Below are 23,515 nucleotides of genomic sequence, written 5' to 3' on the forward strand. Positions count from 1 at the left end.
ACATAAAGAGTTTGGGGTCTGACAGAGTTGGTCCAGTCTGTCTATTTGCCAGCCGGGTGATCTTCCCACACTTTACTTAACCTCCCTGAGCCTCAGGGATCCGTCTGTAAAAACGAACGACCACCTCACGGGGTTGTTATAAATGGGGCAATGGGTATGACAGCCTGGCCCTGACTGTCCTCAGGGCTGCCTTTCCAGCCCCCTTCCTCCTTCGGTCTTCCCTACAGATTAGGCACAATCAAAAAATGTCTTCTCCTGCCCCCCTACACACAAATACGGGAACCAGAAGGAGCAGAAGCCCACCTCCCCGAGTCCACCCAAGAAACTGGAGTCCGGCTGGGATTCCATTCACTCACTCATTCATCCAACAAATCTTTATTGCATGGCCAAGAGCTAAGGTGGTGAGCAAAACAAACTGGTCTCTACCCTCATGAAGCTCACATTCTAGAATAGAGAGATATTAATCAGTCGGGCCAACAAATACGCCATTCCATCAGTAATAGCTACAAGGGAGAGGTGCGTGGGTGACATGTGACCGTGCTGGAGGGTGGGAAGTGATTCAGCCGGGAGGTCAGAAAAGGCTTTGTAAAGAAAAATGAGTGAGCCGATAAATGACTAGGCGACGGAGGGAACGAAACTGCAGGCGGGGTCGTCCCCTCCTATGTGGGAAGGAATGAGGCCCCAAATAAAGCAGGCCAGCGCGGCTGAGGGGCAGAGGAAAAGGCGAAGGAAGGAAAAATGACTCCTGGGTTCCACTGGGTGGGTGGTGGTGCCATTCCCAGAAACACTAGAAGAGTCGGGCCAAGCTGGGAGTGGGGGGACCATGGGGTCAGTCTGGGACACGTGTGGCGTTTAGGGCACCTCTGGGACATCCAAGCAGAGCTATCACCTGGGCATTTGGATGTACACAACATATAACTCACCTCTGGGCGGGAAATATAAACATGGCTGGCACATGTGACTAAGCAGTGACGAGCAGGGGAGGGGAACCGAGATCGCCCACCAGAGAGTGAGAGAAGGGGGCCTGTGACAAATATTTAACACCCAAGAGCTGGAGGGTGATGCAAAGGAGGCTGACACGAGAGGACTACGTTACGGAAGGTAAGGGCACAGAACGCACGCAGGAAGACGTGGTCGACAGTGTCCGAAGTCACTGCAAGGCTCCATGGGACGCCACCTGACTGACGGGGACCCTGCTCACCCAGCTGGGCAACTATGCTGGAGAGGCCTGGTGTCTGAGAGGTGGTGCCTATCAGATATCCTTCCAGAGGGCTCTGGAAAGTGACCCGGATATGAGAGGCTCAACTGCTACCAGCTTCCTGTGGAAAAACTAACAGGAGAGTAGCGACCCAAAGGCCTTGCTATTGTATCCAACAACCTGGCCCCGGGAACTGGCTCGAATGGGGTAGAGAAAAAGGCAGATACCAGCCTGGACACGCCCTCTGTCCCAAGGCTGGTTAAATATGTATAGCTTTAAAACTAGGGCAATACCTGGGACCTGACACCAGTGAGCAAGAATCGAGGTGGGGGGGCCTCCCCCTCTCTCACAGGTACCCGGCCGGCCAGGCCCCAGGCCCAGGGCCTTTAGCTGCAGCAACGGCACAGTTTTCCGGTTCTTCCACCCCCAGCGCTGAACCCACTTACCTGGTAAGATTCCTGAACCCTGGACTTTGACTATCTCCTTCTCGCGCTCGTCCGCCTGCTCTGAGTTCTCAACCACCTGATCCAACTCCTCACTCAGCTAAAGCGAGAAACAAAGAGGGAAAACAGGTCAGCTACATCAGCCTTGCTTTTCCAGACTAGTATAAGAAAGCAGAAACTGCTTCTCACTTGTCATAAAAAATATATATATATATCCCATGATGCAGGGTGTGTTATACCAGTTCTACAGATAGGGACAATGAAGCTCAGAAAACTCAAGAAACTTGCTATATATTCATTTCCTAGAGCTGCTGACACGATGCACCACCAACGAGGTGGCTTATTTATGCCCTCACAGTTCTGGAGGCTAGAAATCTGAAACCAAGGTACTGGCAGGGTTGGTTCCTTGGGAAAGCCGTGAGAATGAATCTATTTCATGCCTCTCTCCGAGTTTCTGGTAATGGCCAGCAACCCTTGGAGTTCAACAGCTTGTAGGTGCATCCGATCTCCAAACTCTGCCTCCATCTTCACATGGACTCTTTCTTCACGTGGTCATCTTATACGGACACCATTCATGTTGGATTCAGGCCCACCCTCTTGCAGTAGGACCTCATCTTAACTACATCTGAAATGACCCTATTTCCAAATAAGGCCACGTTCTGAGGTCCTGGGGATTAGGAGTTGAACATCTTCTTTGGGAGGACACGATCCAATACACAATACTTTCCATGGCCATAAAGCCAGGAGTCAAATTCAAGTTGGCCTAGTTCCAAAGCCCATGATCTTAACCACTTCTCAGAGGAGGAGGAAATGCAGCTTAGAGTCTGCTGACTGAGAGGAGGGAACAGTGAAGTTGCCGTTGGAGCTCTCTAGGACTCAGGCTAAAGTTCAACTCGGGCTAAATGGCAGAACAAAGCGGGGAGGGCAGTCCGTTTCAGGGTCAGATACTAATTAGCAGCCTGGGAGCAGGCAACCTCAACCTCACTCCATCAGGGTCTCACCCGTCAAAAGAGGAAAATGATGCCACTGAGGGCTAAGGCAAAAGGATACAACCACCAAGTCTCTGCAGCATAGAGGAGGAAGGCAGCAGAGATCAAGACCAGAGCTAGAGGAGGAGCTATCACTGAATTAGGACGGGATGGGGAAGGGAGAGTGTTTTCAAATATTTTCTTGAAACCACAGTATACACTAAGGTCTCAACACATTTTCATTAAAAATTCATCTCCAAGAGACTTGAGTTAAATAAAGACCTTATGCATCCATTATTCTTGCAGCTCCCTCTCCATGTCTCCACTCCTGCCTCTTAGAATCAGGTAAAACCCCCAGTGTAAAGCCCTCTTGGCCGTGGTTCCATAGTGTAGCAGTTAGCCCGTCTGCTTTACACACAGAAGGTCCTAGGTTCGCGCTCCAATGGAGCCACAGTCCATGGTCTACGGCCATACCACCCTGAATAAGCCCAATGTCTCATCTCAGAAGCTGAGCAGGGTCAGGCCTGGTTAGTACTTGGATGGGAGACCACCTAGGAAGACCAGGTGCTGTAGGCATAAATAATAATCAAGTAAATAAATAAAGCTCTCTTATCTCAAAAAAAGAAAACCAACAAGTAGAAGGAGGCTAGAAAGTCACCATGAGATCCAGGCCCCAGATCAGGAGGTCTCTGGGGTGTTCCCTGGCCAAAGGGAAAGAGGATGTTAGTCCCACGGCCCAAAGTTCTCCGATCCAAGCCACAGCCAGGTTCAGCTTAACCCAGGTGGCAACACTCTCCTCACTCAGTTCCCTCCTGACTACTTGCAGCTGTGATGAACCCACCTCCTGGCCTGACTCATCCCCTAAAGCCAAAATCTCCACTCAGTAAAGAAACCCAACTCTAAGCCAGGTCCACTCTCAGAATGACCCAGGCAAGAAAAACGCAAACCTCTCTGGGCAGCTTCCTTCTGAAGGTGAGACATAAACTTCAGAATGAACCACTGAAGAAGGGGCAAGGGTCCTTCCAGTGCTTTGCACCATGGGGGTATCCTCAAATAGCAACTGAATCCCCCTTTGGCCTTACCCTTGCAGGCAAGATAACTGCCTGTACTTTAATAAACATTTTAGGAGCCTGCTAGGTAAAGAGATACTGCAGACTACATGTGGATGGCAAGGGACATGGTCCTGTAAACCAGGGACCCCAAAGCTTCCTAGAAGAGCTACACAATCCCTATTAACAAGAGCCATCATTCACCTGCTAGGTTCTGAGCTAAGCACGTGTCACATATCAACTCATTTAACCTTAGGAGACAGAGACCATCATTACCTTTGTTTTGCAGATGAGGAAACTGAGGCTCAGAGAAGTAAATGACTTGACAAAAGTCACACTAATGGGAAGAGGCAGAGCCAGGATAGCAACATGGGCTTCAAAGTCCTAGTGTTTACCAAGTATGCTCTCTTCCCCATATATCTGAAAGCTTTCAGAATCAGAGAAAGACACAACTCATTCCCCAGGAGTCCTCCACTGACTGTCTAGGGCACAGAATCCACAGCACTGGTTAAAAATCCATCAGGCTCCTTTTGGATGAAGGAAACAGATGGGGTAACAGAGGCAGGAGGAAAAATACAAAAAATACCCAAAGTCAGATTCCAGCCCAGGTCCTACACTAAAAAATGGCACAAACCTTAGGCAAATCTCATCTGACTTCAACCCCACCCCCACCCCTACTGTGGGGCTAAGCCACTTGCTTTGCATACTCCACACAGCATCACTGTCAAAGAGAAAAACGTACATCAACTTTGACCAGTATTGATCAAGGTAGCAGCAAGTTCACATGAAGACAGACAGAATACTAGACTGGTCTGGGAAGTCAGTCTCCACGCAGCATGTGGGATTCGAGATCTCCTCCCCCCTTAAATAATGGAGGGTATCAAGCAATGGAGCTTGAGTGGGGGTTAAAGAAGAAATGGTGTGAGCACAGGCATAGAGGCCAGAAAGCAGAAGCACATTCTTAAACAGTGAGCTTCCAAGCGTAGCCAGAACGAAGTGGGTGAGGAGCTGAAAGTGATGGCAGGTACAGCTGCTGTGCTGCGCAGCTTGAAAGCTTGCTGAGAAGTTTCCACTGTTCTGGGTAAACAAAGGGTGACATCAGGTGTACAGGAAAAAGGAATGCTTTGGGATCAAGGCCGGGCCTCAGAATGAACTTGCACACTGTGGGGAGAGACCAAAGGGAGAAGTGGTAACAACAGTCGCACACTCAGGTGGTCAGGGCAGGCACGGGGACACAAACCGGAGGACTGAGAATGTGGAGCTGCCTAAACTGGGCAAGTGAGGGGCACCCAGTGGTGGGAAGATCACTGGAGATGATCAAGGTTTGGGGCTTGAGAGCACTTCACTAGTTAAAGTAAAAGTCAAGAGGAAGAGCTGATTTGAGGGGAAAGCTGTTGAAGTATATAGCTCAGGACAGACAAAAAAGAGACAAAGAACTGGAAAGTGATTAAGTCGTGAAAGGAGGTGAGGCTGGGAGAAAACGACAGAGTGGAGCGAGGAGCCGCTATGTCGGTGAAAGCACATTTTCAGTTAGGCGGCCACCAAAACAAGATGTAATTATCTCTGTCATTAACAGCTGCAGGGGCCACGAGACCTCGTGCCCGGGAGGCTGATGCCCACCACGCATCCGCTCCAGCTGGGAGGAGGGCGCAGGCGCTTCTACTTGTTGCAAACAACACCAGGGTCCTCCAGACCACGCGGGGTCCCGCCCCGCTGGTCGTGCTGCTGCCCGGGTCTGACGAGGCTTAATCATTCACCTGCTGGTTACGGGTCGCGGCTCCGGGGCCCCAGCTCCATCCTCCGCCAAGCGACAGCAGCATCCGGAGGAGGCTGGGCGTCCCGCCTTCCTTCCTACTCCCCCGCTCCTCTGCACGCCAAGACCCCATCCCAGCGCACTGACCCGCTCGCGCGCAGCACTCCGCGACGGCCGCCGCACCCCTCCCGCCCAGAACCCCGCTCCTCCACCTCTCGGGAAACTTTGTTTCCGTCCCCCACTGCCTTGTACCTCCTGGTAGGATGTGGAGAGCTCCTGTCGGATCATGGCACTGACCAGAGATTAGGCACCCCTATGCCCGTTATGCCCGGGAGGAGCAGCAAGCAGAGGACCGCGGCCGCAGCGCGCGGACCTCCGGCTCCGCCAGGCGCGCAACCAGTCCCGGGAGCAGCCCCGAGACCAGGCGTAGCGGCACTCGGCGCATGCGCCTCGCTCCCGCCACCGCCCGAGCCGCGAAAGGGCTCCTGGGGAGTGTAGTTCCAGGTGGAAGGCGCCTCTTAGCACCCAGGGGCGAAACTACCACACTGCCCAAAGCCAGGCTTAACCCTGGAATTAGACGCACGTGCCCTCCTCAGCCTTCACTTCCTCTCTTTGTGGAAGGGGGAGGGACGGAGAAAATGAGTCGAAAGTGGAACCATGGACCCGGTCAGATGTGTAGGAAAGCCTAATCTAAAACTGCAAGAGGAAGCTTAGTCTGGTGGTTTATAACCGCAATAAATGTTGAAGATCACTGTTAATTAAAAGCGCTTTCGCGCACACTAACTATGTCCTTGATCCTGCAAGGACTCCTGTAAGGTGGACATTTTTCTCCCTGTTTTACAGATGAGGAAACTGAGGTACCTTGTTTCTTGTTTCAGAAAGGATGGAGTGGGCAGTGATCTAGTGAAGACTATTTAATCCAGGACCAGACTACAAAATCCAAATTCCATTATTTCTGGGGCGCACACTTGGCGTGAGGACCTCTAGGTTCTTGTCCCCGCTCTGCCTCTCTCTCACAGGTCTTGGAATGCTCTGAAACCTCCTCTCTTAGTCTTAGAATGCGACTGCTAACCTTGCTCCGCTTCACAGGGCTTTACAGGAGCTGAAATAGATCAGGCGGCAAAACCCCCAAGGGTTTTCTGCTGTTCGTCACAGCAGAAGCCTCGCCCACTGAGTGTGGTGGAGAACTGAGTGGTTGCCCTGTGGCAGGGTGGACCTGAGGGCTACGTCTTCCCCTCCTCCCACTGTCTGAACAGCTGTTCTGTGTGGCCACTCTGGGCTGCAGAGCGGTGACGCAGATAGAAGTTGCTTATGCCTTGGTGAATGCTGCTCTGTGTCCCCGGCAGCTGCAGCTCTGTCACCCACTGCAGTCAGGCCACTCGAGGCCTCTTCTCTCCTCAGTGGCAAGCAGAGTAGTGCCGACCAGCACATCCTGGACCTCCTGGAGAGTTAGCAGTGAAAGGCCTCCATCACCTCTCCTGACTGCTCTCCCCAACCCCAGCCTCCGCTCCAACATTTATTAAATGGGACAATATATATAGCACTTAACACATTGTAGGCACTCAACAAACGTTTGTTAAATTTATGAATGGAACACTTATTATAGCCATTACATTTAACCCTTGCTTGCCAAAACAAATAAACAACAACAAACTCATTAATTTCCTTACTATATCAATACAAAGAGTGGTTTATAGAACAAGTCACGCATAGAGTTTTAGAGGTGGAAGGAACCAGAGGAATCTAGTCCAGCCCAATCATTCCTGTCTACTCTTTGCTGATATGAGCAAACTGGAAAATTATGGGTTCCAATATTTGAAGGAGATACTAATGAATACGATATTCAGCATGGTTTAACAAATACAATATACTGGACACGGGGCTATCAAAATGAATAGGACACTTCAAGGTCCTTGCTTTCGTGGCTCTTCCATGCTAGAGTGGAGAGACAGACCATGAACACATAATAGTTTTCTGTATTTGCTGACCCCAGGCCCTTTCTTCCCATTCTTTCAAGCACACACCAATTAGGCTTTCATTCCATCCACTCCACTGACATGGTGCTTGTCAACAGTGCAAATGACCTCCAAGTTGGCAAAGCAGATGGCCATCTCCCTGTCCTCCTCTTCCTTGATCAATCAGCTGCACTGGACTCAGCTGATCATCCCCCTTCCTTGTGCACTTTCCTTCCCTGGCTTCCAGCACCACACACACTCCCATGCTGCCTCCCACCTCACTCGCTGATCCTTCTTAGTCTCCTTCACTGTTTTCTGCTCATTGACTCAACTCTATGGGGTAGGAGCCCCCAAGCTAGATCTTTAATCCCCTTTCTACTCAATCCCTAGGGGCTAGTGGTCTTCTCTAGTCTCATGGCTTGAATTGCTATCTATACCCTAAAGATTCTTGTTATGGACTGAATGGTGCCCCTCCCCCCCCTCCCCCAAAAAACGATATGTTGAAGTCCTAACCCCTGGTACCTCAGCATGTGATCATACTCGGAAATAGGATCATTCTGGAAGTAATTAGTTAAGATGAGGTCATACAAAGTAAGGCGATCCCTTCATTGATGATGACTTGTGTCATTAGAAAAAGATGGAAGATGATGTGAAGATAGACACACAAGAAGAACACCCTATGATCACAGAAGCGGAGATGGCAATGATACAGCTAAAAGCCAAGATGGCTTTAATCAGTCACCTGCTGGTTAGAGGTCATGGCTAAGGCGGCCAGGCTCCATCCTCGGCCAAGCAAAGGACAGCATCCCCAAGCTCACTGGCCACCACCAGGAGCTAGGAAGAGGCCAAGAAGCATTCTAGCCAGACTCTTGGGGAAAGCATGATGCTGCTGACACCTTGATTTCAAACTTCCAGCCTCCAGAACTGTGAGAGAATAAATTTGTTATTTTAAGCAATCTAGTTTGTGGTGCTTTGGTATGGCAGCCTAGGAAAGGAACACGATTCCCAAATGCATACAAATGAATAACTCTGATCTCCAGCTCTCCTGAGCCCAGCCTCACACATCCAACTGCCTAGGCAATTCCTCCACTGGATGTCTACCTGGCAGCAGGAGAGAGTAGCTACTAAAAACATAAACCTTACAGCCAAACTGCTTGGTTCTAAGTCTTGGCTCTGCCACTTACACAGTTTGTGGTCTTGGGAACTTTAATCTCTGTGCCTCAGATACCTCATGTGTAAAATGGGACTATTACCACCTATTCGTAGAGTTCGGAGAGGATTAATTGAGTCATTAGATATAAATTACGTGGGACAACGTCTGTCACATTGTAAATGGTATATTAGTGTCAGTGGTTATTGCAAGGTTCAAAACGAAACTATTGGTCTTTCCATACCAAATCCGCTCCCCTCCCAGTCTTTCTCACTGTAATAAACTCCACCCTCCCATCTCCTCTGGCCAAAACTCTGCAGTCATCCTCTGTTTCTCATTTTCCTGTATAACCCACATCTAAATCAGCAAATCCTGCCGGTTCTACTTTAAACATTTCTCATGGACTATTCTCAGTAGCCTCCAAGCTGATCTTCACTTCCCTGCTTGTCACGTTGTGGTCTATTCCAACACAGCAGCCAGGGAGAGCCTGCTAAACGAAGTCAGATCATGTCATTCCTCTGCTCCAACCCCACCGAAGCCAAAGTCCTCACAGTGGCCCACATGGCCCTGTAGGATCCGTCCCGCAGCCCCTACCTTTCCTATTACTCCTCCCCTCATTCTCTCAGCTTCAGCATGCTGAGCCTAAGAGCCTTTGCATTGGCTGTTCCCTGTCCCCAGAATGCTCTTACTCTGGATATCTATTATCACTCGCTCCTTCACAATCTTCAGGTCTTTCTCCAGATATCACCGCATCAGTGATGCCTTCTCTGAGCACCCTGTTAAAACAGCAAACCTCATCGCCAGTGCATCCCCCTACCCTGCTTTGTTTTTCTCCTTTAGCATGTACCACCTTCGGACTTTCATTTATTTTCAGTCTTCCTCTCCAAGGCAGCAGAGTTCTTACGTGTTTTATTCATTGCTGTATCCCAGCGCCTGACATTTATTGGTACTCAAATAGTCACTGAACAAATAAACAAAATAATTTCACATAGTGACAGAGCTCTAGAGAAAATTTAAAAGGATATGTGACAGAGTGGTAAGATAGCTGTGGGGAGAAGTGCCGATTTATCTTGTGGGAGTCAAGAGATGGTAGTGACATGTGAGTTGAGATCTGAATGACAAGAAGGGGCCAGCATGTAATCACTTGCACCCCAGGCAGAGGGCACCAGTACAGTACGAAGGCCCAGGCTGGGACCCAAGAAGAAGGCACTGTGGCCAGAGGGGATGGACAGAGAGCCACAAAGGAGACCTCAGAAGACTAGACAGAGGGCAGATCATGGAGGCTACATCGTGCTGGTCCTGGGCTCGTTTGCTCTCAGATCCCATCCTAACCTCTCCGCTCTGGGTTTCAGGGACTGGCCCTGGGGGCTGGGTTTCCACTGGGCTCAGTGACAAGGAAGCACTGCTGGCCCATAGGAGCGGGGCAGGGCAAGGAAGAGGCCAGGGGTTTTCTTTTCTTCACTTTCTGCCCCGGCAGCTCCCCTTCCACAGCTCCGGCTCCTGCTGCAAAGATTTCTTTGTGGTTCTAGCTTCAGCCAGGTGGCCTGGACCCCTAGACTCTAATAACAGCACCTCCTCCCTTCCACTGGCAGGATGTTACAATCTTCCTGCTGTTGTTAATCTCTGGGTTGCTTCTCAGCCTTTTCCATACTCATGCAAACAACTCCCTGTATCACAGCCATTGTATCTTAAATTAGAATAGTTTCTGTTTTCCTTGCAGTTGACCGACTGATTCTTTTGGAAAAATGAATCTGGGTTCAAGTAGAGAAAGGCAATCAGGGATGCCTGGAGAAATCCAAGATCATATGAACATACTATTAAAGTATAGATTTAGAGTCAGCATCTCAGTGAGAAGGAAGCTAGATTTGATCAGTAGAAATTAGAGGGAACATCTTTTGGCTTAAAGGAGTTCCTAATAATAGAACTGTAGAGAAAGAAAGGGCTCAGGCAGAGAAGTCCCAAGGGATGTTATTAGGGAACATGATACATGAGGAAGGGGATGATGTTCTATTCAAGGGTTTAGAACGGCCTCTTCTGTCCTAAAGATCTTGTGACACACTGTGTAAGATGCCGCATGTTGCAGTTTACACAGTCTTTTACATCCATTATCATTTTTAGTTTCAACACAATCTTATCAACAGGTAGGCCAATCTGTTACTAATATTGAAATTGAGCTTCAGAGAGTTTGTGGACAGACCTGTTTAGGTCACTCTGAATGAGAAGTCCATTCTGTTGAATAAGTAAATGTATGAAAACTTGGTGCAGTCACCAAAGTGGGTAGGAGCAGATAGAAACACAGGTCTCTGCCACCTACTGTGTGACCTTGAACAAAGTACTTAAGGTCTCTGAACTTCCACTTTATCATCTGTAAAATGGGTAATAATAATAGTTCCTACTTCATAGAGTTATAGTGAGGATGAAATGAGTTAATACACATAAAAGTGCTGGACCAGTGCATGGCACACAGTAAGCCCTGCGTTGGTCTCCTTTGCCAGTTCTCCCAACCACGAAATAGTGCCAAGTCCCAAGAACTCCGTCCTTGGTTCTCTCCTCCTCCCTATCCATGCGTACTTCCTTGACAACCTCATTCACTCTGTGGCTTTACATACAACCTATATGCCAAGAATTTCAAAATTTAAATCTCTAGCCTGGAACTCTTTTCTCACTTTCAGACTCATATAGCCAACTGTCAATTTGGTACGTCCACTTCAATATCTAAGTGTTCTCCAACTGAAGGAGCCTGCTCCCTAATCTTGATCTCTCTCCCCCGGCCCCGCCCCTAAGATGTACCTCCTTACCTCAGCAGGGTGGTGACTGCATCCTTCCAGGCCCAAACCCTCAGGGTCATCCTCGACGTCTCTGTCTCTCAGACCCGGATGTCTCATCTGTCAGCAAATCCTATCAGCCATGCCTTCAAAACATACCAGGATCCAACCACTTCTCCCCACCTCCCTTACTACCACCCTGATCCAAGCCACCAACATCTCTTGAGGAAGGTAGCTCCCAGCTTTGACCTATTCTCAACACAATAGCCAGTCTTTCGTTCACATTTTAACTAATTCCCATGTTGCATTGACTCCGCTTCAAAGCCAAAATCTTTTAAAAATAAACTGCGAGGCCCCATGAAATCTGCTGTCCTCCTCTGGCTTCTTTACTCCTCTGGCTCCCTGGCTTCATCTCCTACCCCTCTTCTCTTCTTGCTGTTCCTTCAACAAGAAGAACCACCTCCCTCACCGCCTGTAGACTTTTATGCGGATACCACCTTCTCAGTGGGGCCTTCCCTGGTCAGCCAATTTAAAATTGCAGGGCGCAATGTTCCCTATCTTTCTCTTTGTCCTGCTTTGTTTCAATCTCTAGTATTTGTCACCACCTAACACACTACTTCTTGTCTATCACCCCCATAGAATGTAAGCTCCGTGTGGGCGTGGATCCGTCTCCAGTGACCTGGTACGTGGAGGCCTTCAAAAAATGTGCTGAATACATCCATGAAGGAAGCCTTGCACAAATGTTAGCTGTTACTTCAGTGCATATCTGTGCTGTGTGCACTGCTCTTTGCAAAAATCCCCCTTGGAGCCCCCACATTTAAACACAACTGGGAAGGGAAAAAAAATCAGCCTAAAGTAAAAGCACATTAATAAAGTTGGTCCTAGTTTACAGATATACCTTCCCAGGTGCCGGAATGTTGAGCTGTGTCATCTATATTAGACTTAATTAAGGAACTACTGCAACGAAAGCCGCTCTTTGGCTCCGCGGTTAAGTCCGCGGTTCGGAGTCCGGAGTGTCCTAGTTCAAACGTCCAGCTGGGCGCGACCCAGCCCGGGCTGCGGGCGCCCGGGGCGGCGGGCGCGCGCGGCGCGGCGCGGGGCGGTTCCAGGCCGCGGGCGGGAGCGCGGACCCCGCCGCCCAGGCCGCCCGGCGCTGACGCGCGCGCTCAGCATGGCGGGCCCCGCGCCCGCGCGGTGGCTGCGGCCGCTGATCGCGCTGGCCCTGGCCCTGGTGTTGGCCCCGGAGCTGCCGCCCGTGCAGGCCGGGCTGGCGCCGCGCCCCGCCGAGCCGGGGCCCCCGGTGCGGCTCTTCACCGAGGAGGAGCTGGCTCGCTTCGGCGGGGAGGAGGTATGCGGGGAGCGCGGGCCGAGGAACGCGGGGCCCACCCGGCCTCGCAGTGAGGGGGCCCGGCGCCCGGACGCCGCCGGCGCGGGGAGAGGCCCCTGGGGAGGCCGCGGCAGGCGTCCCCACGCGGAGCCCGGGCTCCGAGCTGGCCGCCGGGCCTCCAGGCCCCCTCGCTCCAGGCCCCATGACAGCCCAGGGATAAAGGGGAGTCCTCAGCAATCGGGGCGCCCCGCTTCCCCCTCTCCACCAAGCCAGGACGCCCCAGCCCGTGCCGCCCCCTCTATTCCTGCGAACTGACCCCTTGAGATGCATTTTGGCTGGTGGTCTGTCTGGAACCTCAGATCTTTTGGGGGTTTCATGGTAGCATCATCTCGGGGCAGACACTAATGCCTACATTTTGAGGGGAATGGCAGGGGAGGAGGGGAGGGAAGTAAAGCCTGCTGCCTGGGTCAGGCAGGAATTGGGGGCGCCCGGGCTTTATCCAGGCTTTCCCTACACTCTGTTCTGCCCCTGGCCGTATATCCCAGGTACCCTCTGCAGCCAGCTTCTCCAACCTGCTTTTAATGACTGTGCCCTTGGGGCTGAGCAGGAGCTGTGGAGAGGGCACAGGGGAGATCAGAGGTGACAGGTCCAGTCCTCCCCTCCCCCCTACGCCCCCACACACATCCCCACATCAGTCGGTAGTCTGGCAAACACAATCACCTGTTCATTTCAGTTGTGGTGACCCCGTGTGATGGCTGCTGAGTGCGGGGACCAGATGCACAGAAGGGTGGGGAGGCAGCTGACCTTAGATCTGGGAGGTGGAACAATTTGGTGAGGAAATCATGGTACCACAGCATTTTAGAGTTGATAGGAACCAACCTGCTTTTATGCATGAGGAAACTGAGGCATGCCATCACTTAGTGGCAGAATGAGGAATGTTCTCTTGTTAAAACCCTTTGGCCTTGGCTCCCTAACCCTGAAATTAACTAGCCATAGACAGACCAGGTTTGCCAAGGGGGTCTAGAAAGCTGGCCCTTAGGCTCGTTTAGGCATCATTGTAAAGTAAGTTTGGTTAGAAGCATGAGTTGATTAGAACAGCTGTCCCCAACCTTTTTGGCACCAGGGACTGGTGCTTTTCTGAGAATCTGATGCCTGGCGATCTGGGGTTGGAGCTGAGGCAGTGATGCTAGCGCTGGGGAGCAGCTGCAGATGCAGAGGAAGCTTCGCTGAGCTGGCTCGCCTGCTGCTCAGCTCCCGCTCACCTCCTGCTGTGCGGCCTGGTTCCTAATACGCCATGGACCATTACTAGTCCCTGCTCCAGGGTTTGGGGACTCCTGGATTAGAACACAGAGGGAGGAAGACAGGGATGTGAGAGATGTCAAGGGACGCTATATTTGGGGCAGCGGGGAACCAGATGGTACAGGGTTAGGGCATCTGCACAAGAGTTAGCAGGCCTGCTCTCCTTAGAAAGGCCTGCTGGCAAGAGTGATCTTGGCTGGCATCTGGGTTTCCAGAGTGTCCCACACTTCCCTAACAGATAAGGGTGGCGCAGTCGGGGCTCTCTGCACAGACAGCGTGTTTATGTGGAACACTGCCAGGCAGAGAGGGTCTGCATGGCCAGGGCCCAGTAAACACCTCTGGCTCTGAGTCGCTTTCCTGGGTAACCACATGGCACACATGCTGTTGCCTCTTGTTGCGGAGGGAGAGTGTGCTCTGCGAGGCTCTCACAGGAGGGAGAGAGCGTGTGGGAGTTCCCACACGGATTCCTCTAGTCTCCACCTGTGTCCTTTCCCCTCAGGTCTGGCCGTGTATCCTTGCTACATCACTGTAATAAGTCCTACTCTGAGCACATCTGTGTGCCGAGTTCTGAGTCCTCCTAGTGAATTTTCGAACAAGGGGGCGCAGAACCCAAGGGAAGAGAGATCAAAGCGGGGGGTACATGCAGCAGCAGTGCCAGAGGCTGCAGAATGAGGACTGAGAAAAGGTCTTGGTTCTTTTTTTTTTTTTTTTTTTTAATGCTGATGCTATCGGTTGATACTTAACTGAGGGAAGGAGAGAGGGAAGCTTGAGATGGAAACAGGTTAAGGAAAGAATAATTGGGGCATGGGACCCGGAGGATGTCTGTAGACAGAGAAAGGAAGAGAGTAAGGTGGGAAGGGGGCAGTTGAAATTGGTTTATGTGATCATGGGGGTTGGCTAGGTGAATCTAAACTCTGTAGGAATGGACGACCTGGGCAGGAGCTGGTGCTACAGCCCACTGGTGGCCTTTCTTCCTCAGAGAATCCTCGATTCTGTCCTTAAGGCCTTTGAACTGAAGTGACGAGTCCCACTCAGGTCATTCAGGATAATCTTCGCATAAAGCTAACTAATTGTAGACGTTAAGCGCATCTGCAAATTCCTTTACAGCAACACCCCAGTAAGTGTTGGTTGAATAGCTGGATACTGTGGCCTATTCAAATTGAGACATATAAGTGAGCATCATAATGGCTATTATAAGAGTTCCTACTCTATATGGAGCTTCTTTGAGGATTAAATGATGATACGCGAAATGCTTAGCACAGACCCGGTGTAGTCTTAGCATAGTAAGCCTGAATAAATCTTAGCTGCTATTATTTTATTAGCTTATTATTAAAAATATAAGCAAGAGGCAGTATAACAGGTCCACAGTCATCTTATGGAATTCAGAAACTGAATAAGCTCTAAAAACCGGAAGGTTTTTTGAATACGTCGTTTGATAGCAAAACCTGACCTGATCTGAACTCCTTCGGTGATGAAACTTGTTGGAGTTGACGCGAGTCTATTTATACTCTTCAGTTATCCTACTCAGTGTGAACATTCATGTTCATGCCTTACTGTGGAAATAGTAATATAGTTGATTATAAGGTGTTGCATTGGACACCCTGTGTTATGGTATGTGCTTCATAATACCTTTTTAAAATCTGACAGATTCCGAATTCTGAAACCCAGTGGACCCCCAAGAGTTTTGGCTCTGGGACTGCGGACCTGTATAACAAGTCTTTCTGAAATATGTAGTGATTATCTTATTCGTAATCACCTTTTTTGGATGAGAGCCAGGGCAGGCCCACCTGTCTCCGTCCCATGGTCAGCTGTATGGTCTCCGGCGAGAGCTCAGGGAGCTGCTTGGGGTCCCCAATGGAAACTTCAGACAGGAAATCGTGAAAGACAGGATTCCGGCTGCGCGCCCTTCCCAGACCCTACGGCGCAAGGCCTTGACCCAGTCTCCTCCTTTGGGGCCTTTCGAGTCCTCACAGTGATCCGCAGCAGGGCTCCTTGAATCCCTCACTCACGGGAGCATGAAGATAGCTCTACTTGAGCTGAAAATCCAACCTCCTCGGTGCGTCCTCGGAGGCCACCCCCCAGGATGTGTTTGTGCTCAGCGCCCGCTCTCCTTGGAATCTCTGCTAAGGGGGGTCGCGCTACATTTGTTTTCTGCTTTTCCTAAACTTAATGATGGTGAAGGGTGGGACTGCGCTTCCTCCGAAAGGATCATTCTGCACACACGTGAAGGCTGTGGGATCCAGGCGGGTGAATAAAGAGGCGAAACCACCCTAATTCCACAGTGGGAGGGCGGCTTGTAGACATTTTGGCTGTGTAAGGAATATATTTTGCATCCCACCCCAGCATACACACTCAGCACTGAAATGCAAATTCTGTGAAGTTCACCGAAACGGGGCCTGTTCTTACCATGCGTGATGCACTCTAATGTTTTCTACTTTCTGTTCTATTTTGAACATTTTTTTCTATTTCTATTTTTTCTAAACCTGTTGGTAACTCACTAAATTGATTTCATGACCCACTTGTAGGTTACCAACGCCAACTGCAATTAGAAAAATATGGCCTTAGACCCTCGGAGGCCCACTTAGTTCTGGGAACACCCCCAGCAGTCTCCTTTCCTACGGAGAGTCGCCGCAGAGAGCGTCTCTGCTCTGCCCGGGTCCCCGGTGCGGGGTCTGAGGGTGCGAGTGAGCTGGCTGCCGGGCCCCGCCGTCCTGCCTGCCCCAGGCTCCAGGTCTCCCTCCCAGGTGCTGGGAGAAGCCCTCCCTCTGCCCTGCTGCTCTCGTGTCCCCTTGTCACAGTAGCGCACGTGGCACTCTCTGCTAGCCCTGCCTGACCACAGGCAGAGCGGAAGGCCAGAAGGTAAGCAAGCCCAAGACCCAGAGGAAAGATGAAAACCTGGCCTCGTTTATGCAGGTGGGTCCCTGACCCCTTCCATCGGGGCCCCCTCACCTGTGCCTTGTGTGTCTTTCCTTGTGGTCCTGGGTCTTTCAGATGAAGTTCCTGGGGTACACTCACCCTGTCCTGGTCGCCAGCAGGTGCGCTGTCCTTTGTGCCGTGTGCCCTCTGATGGGGCCGGCCAGAGAGTGGACTGAGCCTTGGGTTCCGAGGCTCCAGGTTCTGGAACCCGCCCTCCTTCTAATTTGCTCTGTGGCTCTGGGCGAGTTTCATAATCTTCGTGGACTGGAGGGCCACACCTGCAAAATGAAGGTGTTCAACAGATTATCTTCAAGGCCCCTTCCAGTTTTAACTGGAGTCCTTATTGGTCACTTGGGAATTACATTTTTTTCTATTTTTCCTTTAGGAAAATCTCCTTCCACTTGGTTATCTGATTCCTCTTTGATTTTATACCTGTCGAAACTTAGGGAAAAGGGAAACTAACATTTATTTCCTTAAACTGCTTCATGCTTTATATCTCTTGCCTTGGTTAAGAGAGATAACAGAGGAGAAAGGCGAGGTACAGAGAAGTTAAGTAATTTGCCCAAGGCAACACAGCGTATAAGAGGTAGCTCAAAAACCCTGCCCTGTTTGACTTGGAAACTTGTGCTAGGACGCAGCACCATGGTGGCTCCTCTTTTGGTCTTTTGGGAAAAGACAGACCTCCTGCTGTTATTTCCAACCTGCTATGAACTAAAAGGGACACCTGGTGTGTCCGCCCTTCCAGGCGGATGAGGGGGTGGGGGACCGTGTGCAAAGCCGGCGCTGGGCACGGGGGTCTGTGTCGTGTCTCGGTGGACATTTCTGTTCTGGAGTCTGCATCTGTGTCCCCAAGGCCCCCACCCACCCTCTGTCTGCTCAGTTGCCATCTCTAGGGACAGCCATCTCCGCACGATGAGAACTCAGCCACCAGCGTGCACGTGGCATGACAGTGACAGGCCTTTCCCCGCAGAATGCCCGTGTGACAGGAGCTCAGCGTCCCTTTCTCCCCTCGTTGCTATGGCTCCCGTAGTTTCACGAGGAGCTAAATAGTTAACTGTTGAAGAAATGGAGTGTGTTACTGGTAAGAAACATGTTTTTATAGCTTATGTATTTGAACATCAGGTTTGTGTGGCACTTTGCACACAGAAAAGTAATAAATATCAAAGAAAAAGCAACAGAATGGAAAACATGACAACATTCCGTGGGTAAAATTATAACTGTCATATTTTTTAAATGGATATAAATACATAAATTGATAAACATTGAAGTTGAGGAACAAATAATCACAGTGACGGGAAGGCAGGAAATCAACCCAAAGAAAAATGCTGTCTCCCGGCTGGTCATGTCGTGCCGTGTACAATAAGATGAGGTACGGCAAATGTCCACCAGGATAACAGACGTTCCAGGGACTCTCCGTCGGGGCTGATCCGGGAGTAATGAAAACCAGCCAATCGCTGGGCTTCTGTGCCGCGCCCGCCATGGGCTCACGTCCACTGTTCAGCCTCTGTGTTCCTGCAGGGCTGGTGGGCGTCATCCCCAAGTAACAGATAGACCGAGGCCTAAGAAGTTATGTGACAGCGAGCTATGCTTCTCTGGCCTAGTCGCTGAATTTCCCTGAGCCCCAGGTCCTCTATCTGTTAAACGTGGTCATGGAAACACTCGACCTTGAGTTCCATGAGGGCAAGAAGCTCAAGGCTCGCCTCAGAGGAGGCCAAGCAGCGTATTCTTGGAGGTATTGACATTCTTATACACCAGCAGTGACTCCCACCCTCACCCCAGCCTGCGAGCCACCTGGCTGGGGTCCCTGAATCACCAATGGGGCTGAGGCAAGGGAAAGGCCAGGGCTAGGGTGTCCTAGAACTGTGCCCGTCACCTCCACCTGAGCCGGATTTGATGGAAGTTCGAAAATCCACGCCACCTGCTCTCGTGTCATTCTGTTGGGAGGAAATTAAGGTAACACTGTATACCCACGAATACCGCGAAAAAAGAAGATAATACCCATTGTCATAACTGGGGAAACAGCGTTACTTGTGTTTGTCTAGCACTGTAAATTCTATTTTGAAGGACAAACTGGGAAAAATGTAAGTTGATTACATTTTTCATATATGTTGGCCCAAGAATTCCACATATTAAAATAGGCCTTCAGGACATAACTCATCAATTAGAAAGTAACTTCTAGAAAGATATTCATAATGCTGCCATTTATAGTTCTGAGGAACTGGAAACAACCTAAGTATCCAAAATAGAAGAATAGCTAAGCAAACAGATACACAATATCAATCATATAAAGTACAGCTGTTGAACGACAGCCATTTCAGTTATTTCAATACATAGAGACATTTATATGAAGTAATGTCACCTATAAGAAGCAGAATATAAACTAGATCGTTTACACCGCCGTCGCCCTCTGCTCTCTGCACAGCCCACGGTGGGACGAGGGTTTACGACCTTGAGCTGGAAGAGTTGGGCTCTTCGCCTCCTCACAGTTTCTTTCCCGCTTTCTAGGAAGATCAGCCCATCTACATGGCGGTCAAGGGAGTGGTGTTCGATGTCACTTCAGGAAAGGGTGAGTGGATTGGCTTTATGAATCCTTATTTCTGGGGAGCTTGGCATCCACCAGACGGGGGAGGAGAGGGAGGGATCGCGGGGCAAGTCCTTCCACACACACACACCCCCACCCCAGGGACTTAATCTTTGTCACTATTGTACTTCGTTATTCTAATAAAGGTCACGCCCCTGCAAAAGCCTTCCATGGCTCCCTGTGGGCTACTGAATCAGCTCTAAACTCGATGATTTGCCCAAGTAGAAGCAGGGAAAGGAAAAGTGTGTCACTTAGCAAAAAGTTGGGATCATAGAGCATTATAGACCATTTTAATGCCATTTCATGGTTTCCCTGCTGGTAACGACAGATGATACCGCGGAGGTAGTGCCGTGATCTTCCTTGTTTATCTGGTATCAAACAAAGGGTGTCCAATGGAAATAGACTTGGTTTCCCTAACTTTTAAGAAGACTGGTTATTTTCCTTGTTTGCTTTTCAAATATTTTTAAGAGATTATTTTCATTCTGTATTTAAAAAAAATCACCTCTCAGCCCAGCATGTGCAACTTACTCCGTATTTTGAATTAGCGGGACCCAAACTGGTGGCTGGGGCGGCTCAGTGGACCTCATGTCTTCACTGCTTTCCCTCTCTCAGGCCTGGAGGCTCTTTGGGGATTGGCCTGGGTCCTCCCTCCCCCTGCCATGGACAGTCCCCTGGGTGCTCTGCATGCACACCCACACTCACATCCTCCTCCTTCCTCCCACTACAGAGTTTTATGGACGGGGAGCCCCCTACAATGCCTTGACTGGGAAGGACTCCACCAGAGGGGTGGCGAAGATGTCTCTGGATCCCGCAGACCTCACCCATGACACTGTGAGCCGGATTACGAGCCTTTGTCAAGATGTCCCACCCCCTGGGCCATCGCCTTTTTTACCCTCGTTTGATGGCAAAGCTTCCTGACTAGCTGATTTACAATGTGGCAGCCAACTATTTTCTTGAAGTAGATCTCCTATGCAAAAACCTTCCGCGGCTCCCCATTGCCTAGAGAGCCAAGTCCAAACTCTTGCGAACTTGTGATCAAACTCAGTGAGCTCCCAGTTTGGCTGCGACGTGCTTTGGCAGCTCTGTCCCTTTTACAGTCTGCACTCAGCACCCCCAGCCTCTTACAGATCTGCTGTTTGTCCCGAGACCCAGACCCCAGGCCACTCTTGGTAGCTCAGGGGATGAATGAGGTTGCAAAACAGAGACTCCCTCATCTCACATATTTCTGTGAGAGAGAAAATAGCATTAAATAAAACCCTTTCAGGGTCTACGTAATCCCAACAGAGGGGCTGGCATTCACCCCAACTAAGCTCAGATGAGTTAAGCTCTCAAGCCACAACATCAGAAAAAAATTAAGAAATTAAGGAGGGGGAAGGGTGTATAAATCTAAAACGGGAGGCGTGTGGAGGACAGAGGGATCACTGAGTGCACCCCCATCCTGTCCCAGGCTGCGGTTCTCTGGTCTTGAATTCCGACGTGAGCCAAATAGCAAAACATGGTGAAGCCACTGCTCCTTGCCCACGTCACCCCCCTTCCCCACCCCACAGGGTTGTCTCCCGAAAAGTCATCTGTCTATTATTTGGCTTGTTAAGGTCTTTTTTCTCTCGCACTAGGGGTGTGGGGGGTGTAAGGCAGGGATGGTGAGCGGCCAGTGCCAAGCATGAGTCACTCCTCTCCATTTCTCATTTCTTGGGCTTTTCTCCCCAAGACGGGCCTCACGGCCGAGGAGCTGAAGTCCCTGGACGACATCTTCACCAGAGTGTACAAAGCCAAATACCCCATCGTCGGCTACACAGCTCGAAGAATTCTTAACGAGGACGGCAGCCCCAACCTGGATTTCAAGCCTGAAGACCAGCCCCATTTCGACATAAAGGACGAGTTCTGATGTTCCATCCGCAGGAGCGGGTTCTCGGGCGGGTGAGGCAGGGAGGCCCGCAGGTGCGAAGGCTCCCGCACGGTCGGCTGCCTGGGCCTCTGGTCACCTGCAGACTTACAACCTGGGAGGCTGAGTCCCTTGTATTGTCCTTGGTCAAGTGTTCTGTCCACCTGGGTGCCCCGCCTGCGCGCCAGCCAGGGCAGCAAAAACAGCCGAAGGCGGAAGCCGCCTGCAGCTCGGCGTTGGCTCTGCGGGCGGTGGAATTACGAGTGACCTTTATCTCTTCTTTGTATTTTCTGTACTTCCCAGATTTCCTACTGTGACCATCTTTGCTTTAGAATAAGCACAAAAATAAACTTATTTTCACAAAAGGAAAATTCTTCCACGTGTGCCCGCTCCCTGGAGCCTCAGTACCACGTGTGAAGGGCAGTGCGAGCCACCTGTCTGGGGTCCTGCTTTCTGTCTCCTCTGCCTTTGAGGGGCCCGGGCAGCAGGGGGCACCCACGGGCTGTGGCAGAGATGGGGAGGATGAAGAGGAAGGGTGGAGGGGGGGACCGGCTTTGCACCACAACCTGGAGAGTGGCAGTGTGCACCGGCCTGGCCTGGAGGTCGTCCCAGGGATGGCGAAAGGCCCCAAACACACTGGACCCAGGTCGGCTTTCGTAAGGGAATCCACTTTGAGGCGGAATTTTTCTCTCTAAGGCAGAGGTCCCCAGCCTTTTTGGCACCAGGGACCGGTGCTCTTATGAGAATCTAATGCCTGACGATCTGAGGTGGAGCTGAGGCGGTGATGCTAGTGCTGGGGAGCGGCTGCAAAAACGGACGAAGCTTTGCTCAGCTGGCTCCCCTGCCGCTCCCCTCCTGCCGTCGGCCAGGTTTCTAACAGGCCACAGACCAATGCTGGTCCACAGCCTGGGTGTTGGGGACACCTGCTCTAAGGGACATTTGGCACTGTCAAGATCTTTTTAAATTTTTCGTTGTCACAGCTGTAGGATGCTATCTGGGGTCCAAGGACCCCCGCCCACGACAAAAAAATTGTCTCATCCAAAACATCAGTTGTGCCAAGGCTCAGACTCATCTGGAGATCTTATTGTATAAATGAATTTCTTTGACATAAAACTGACTTTCCTTAAAATAAATAGAAGTCACACCCAAGTGAATTTGTGCATTAAGCAGCAGAATCTCGTTCAGAATGCCGACTCCTGGGTCCCAGGTATTTCTAGAACATGGCCTGGGAACTGCATTTCTAACGAGCTCCCAGGAGATTATGACACAGATGGGCCCAGACGTACTTTGAGAAATGCCGCCTTGTGCCTTGCCAGGCTCCTCGGGGAGAGTTCGGAGGGCCTCCACTTCGCTCTTTCGTGTGTCCAGACCGCAGAGCGTGATGGCAAACCCCTGGGTCCCACTCGGGGGCCTGGGAGCTTCACGATCACCCCAGAGTAACAGGCCTGGGACTTACCCGACTGCAGCCTGACCTGGAATTCAGGAAGCTCAAGTGGGTAAGGAGCTTGAATGAGGGCATTTCGCCCCACAATGAGTGATATATGAGTAAATACAAATTATTAGTCCTCAGAACACCAGAGAGACGACGTCTCTTACTCGTGTGCCCCTCATTTCCCACAGCGCCAAGCAATGGGGCGACTCGCATTCCACTCCTCAGAGTGCCATCTGTGCAGGGTGGGCGAGGGCTCCAGACTCAGGCCCCGGGGACTTGACAGGGCCCCCTGTTTTCCCCACGCCCCTCTCCTCCTGCTTCCCCCATCAAAGCAGTTTTCCCTCAGGGCCTCACTCTCCCCGCCCCCCCCCCCACCGTAATCCTGCCCCACACCCTGCCCTGCACCTCAAAGGCCACCTGTACACCCCAGCAAGAGTTCTCTGAATAAGAATCTGTCATTCGGAGATTCTAGGTCAGCCTTTGCCAGGATGGCATGCAAAAACCTGGGCAGCCTGCACAGGCCCCACGCAAGGAGGGAGGTGGGTACAGCTCCGGGGAGCGGGGTGCGGGCCAGCCTGGGGATTTGCATCACAGTGCATCTGTGGCACCCAAAGAAGGAGACACACACAACCCTGGATCCCAAAGCCTGCTGCCCGTTTGCTCCTACTCCCACGACCGATTGTCATGTTCTTTGCTTTAAAGGCTTCTACGTCCTCACAAGACAGCTAGACACACCTTTGCCAGGAAGTCTTCCCCTCCTGTGGGGTCCACTATGGCTTAGCACTCACCCGCTCTGC

General features: G+C 51.0%; 2 protein-coding genes and 1 pseudogene across 4 annotated transcripts in view; 2 read left to right on the forward strand and 1 right to left on the reverse strand.

Annotated features, from left to right (window-relative positions):
- The window catches only part of PACC1 (proton activated chloride channel 1), a 38,799-nt gene extending 26,572 nt beyond the window's left edge, over positions 1–12,227 (reverse strand). Inside the window, exons 1-3 of one of the 3 annotated variants that reach the window (XM_016166462.2) lie at positions 12,180–12,227; positions 11,315–11,401; positions 1,645–1,741 (exon numbers count right to left, since the gene is read on the reverse strand). In XM_016166462.2, the coding sequence (XP_016021948.2) occupies positions 1,645–1,741; positions 11,315–11,401; positions 12,180–12,212 (217 nt within the window). In that variant the 5' untranslated portion in view covers positions 12,213–12,227. Of the gene's footprint in view, positions 1–1,644; positions 1,742–5,663; positions 5,850–11,314; positions 11,402–12,179 lie in introns of those variants that run through there. The other 2 variants (XM_016166463.2, XM_036234491.1) reach the window with 2 other exon arrangements.
- Positions 3,070–3,185, forward strand: LOC118613133 (annotated as a pseudogene).
- A 202-nt stretch (positions 12,228–12,429) lies between the features above and the next one.
- NENF (neudesin neurotrophic factor) lies at positions 12,430–21,657 on the forward strand. Its single transcript, XM_016166508.2, has 4 exons — positions 12,430–12,629; positions 19,329–19,389; positions 20,132–20,235; positions 21,113–21,657. The coding sequence occupies exons 1-4, from the start codon at positions 12,453–12,455 to the stop codon at positions 21,287–21,289; spliced, it is 519 nt and encodes a 172-aa protein (XP_016021994.1). The 5' UTR covers positions 12,430–12,452; the 3' UTR covers positions 21,290–21,657.
- Positions 21,658–23,515: the final 1,858 nt, after the last annotated feature.

The sequence above is a fragment of the Rousettus aegyptiacus genome, unplaced genomic scaffold (genome assembly GCF_014176215.1).
Source record: "Rousettus aegyptiacus isolate mRouAeg1 unplaced genomic scaffold, mRouAeg1.p scaffold_m13_p_17, whole genome shotgun sequence".
Lineage (NCBI taxonomy): Eukaryota > Metazoa > Chordata > Mammalia > Chiroptera > Pteropodidae > Rousettus > Rousettus aegyptiacus.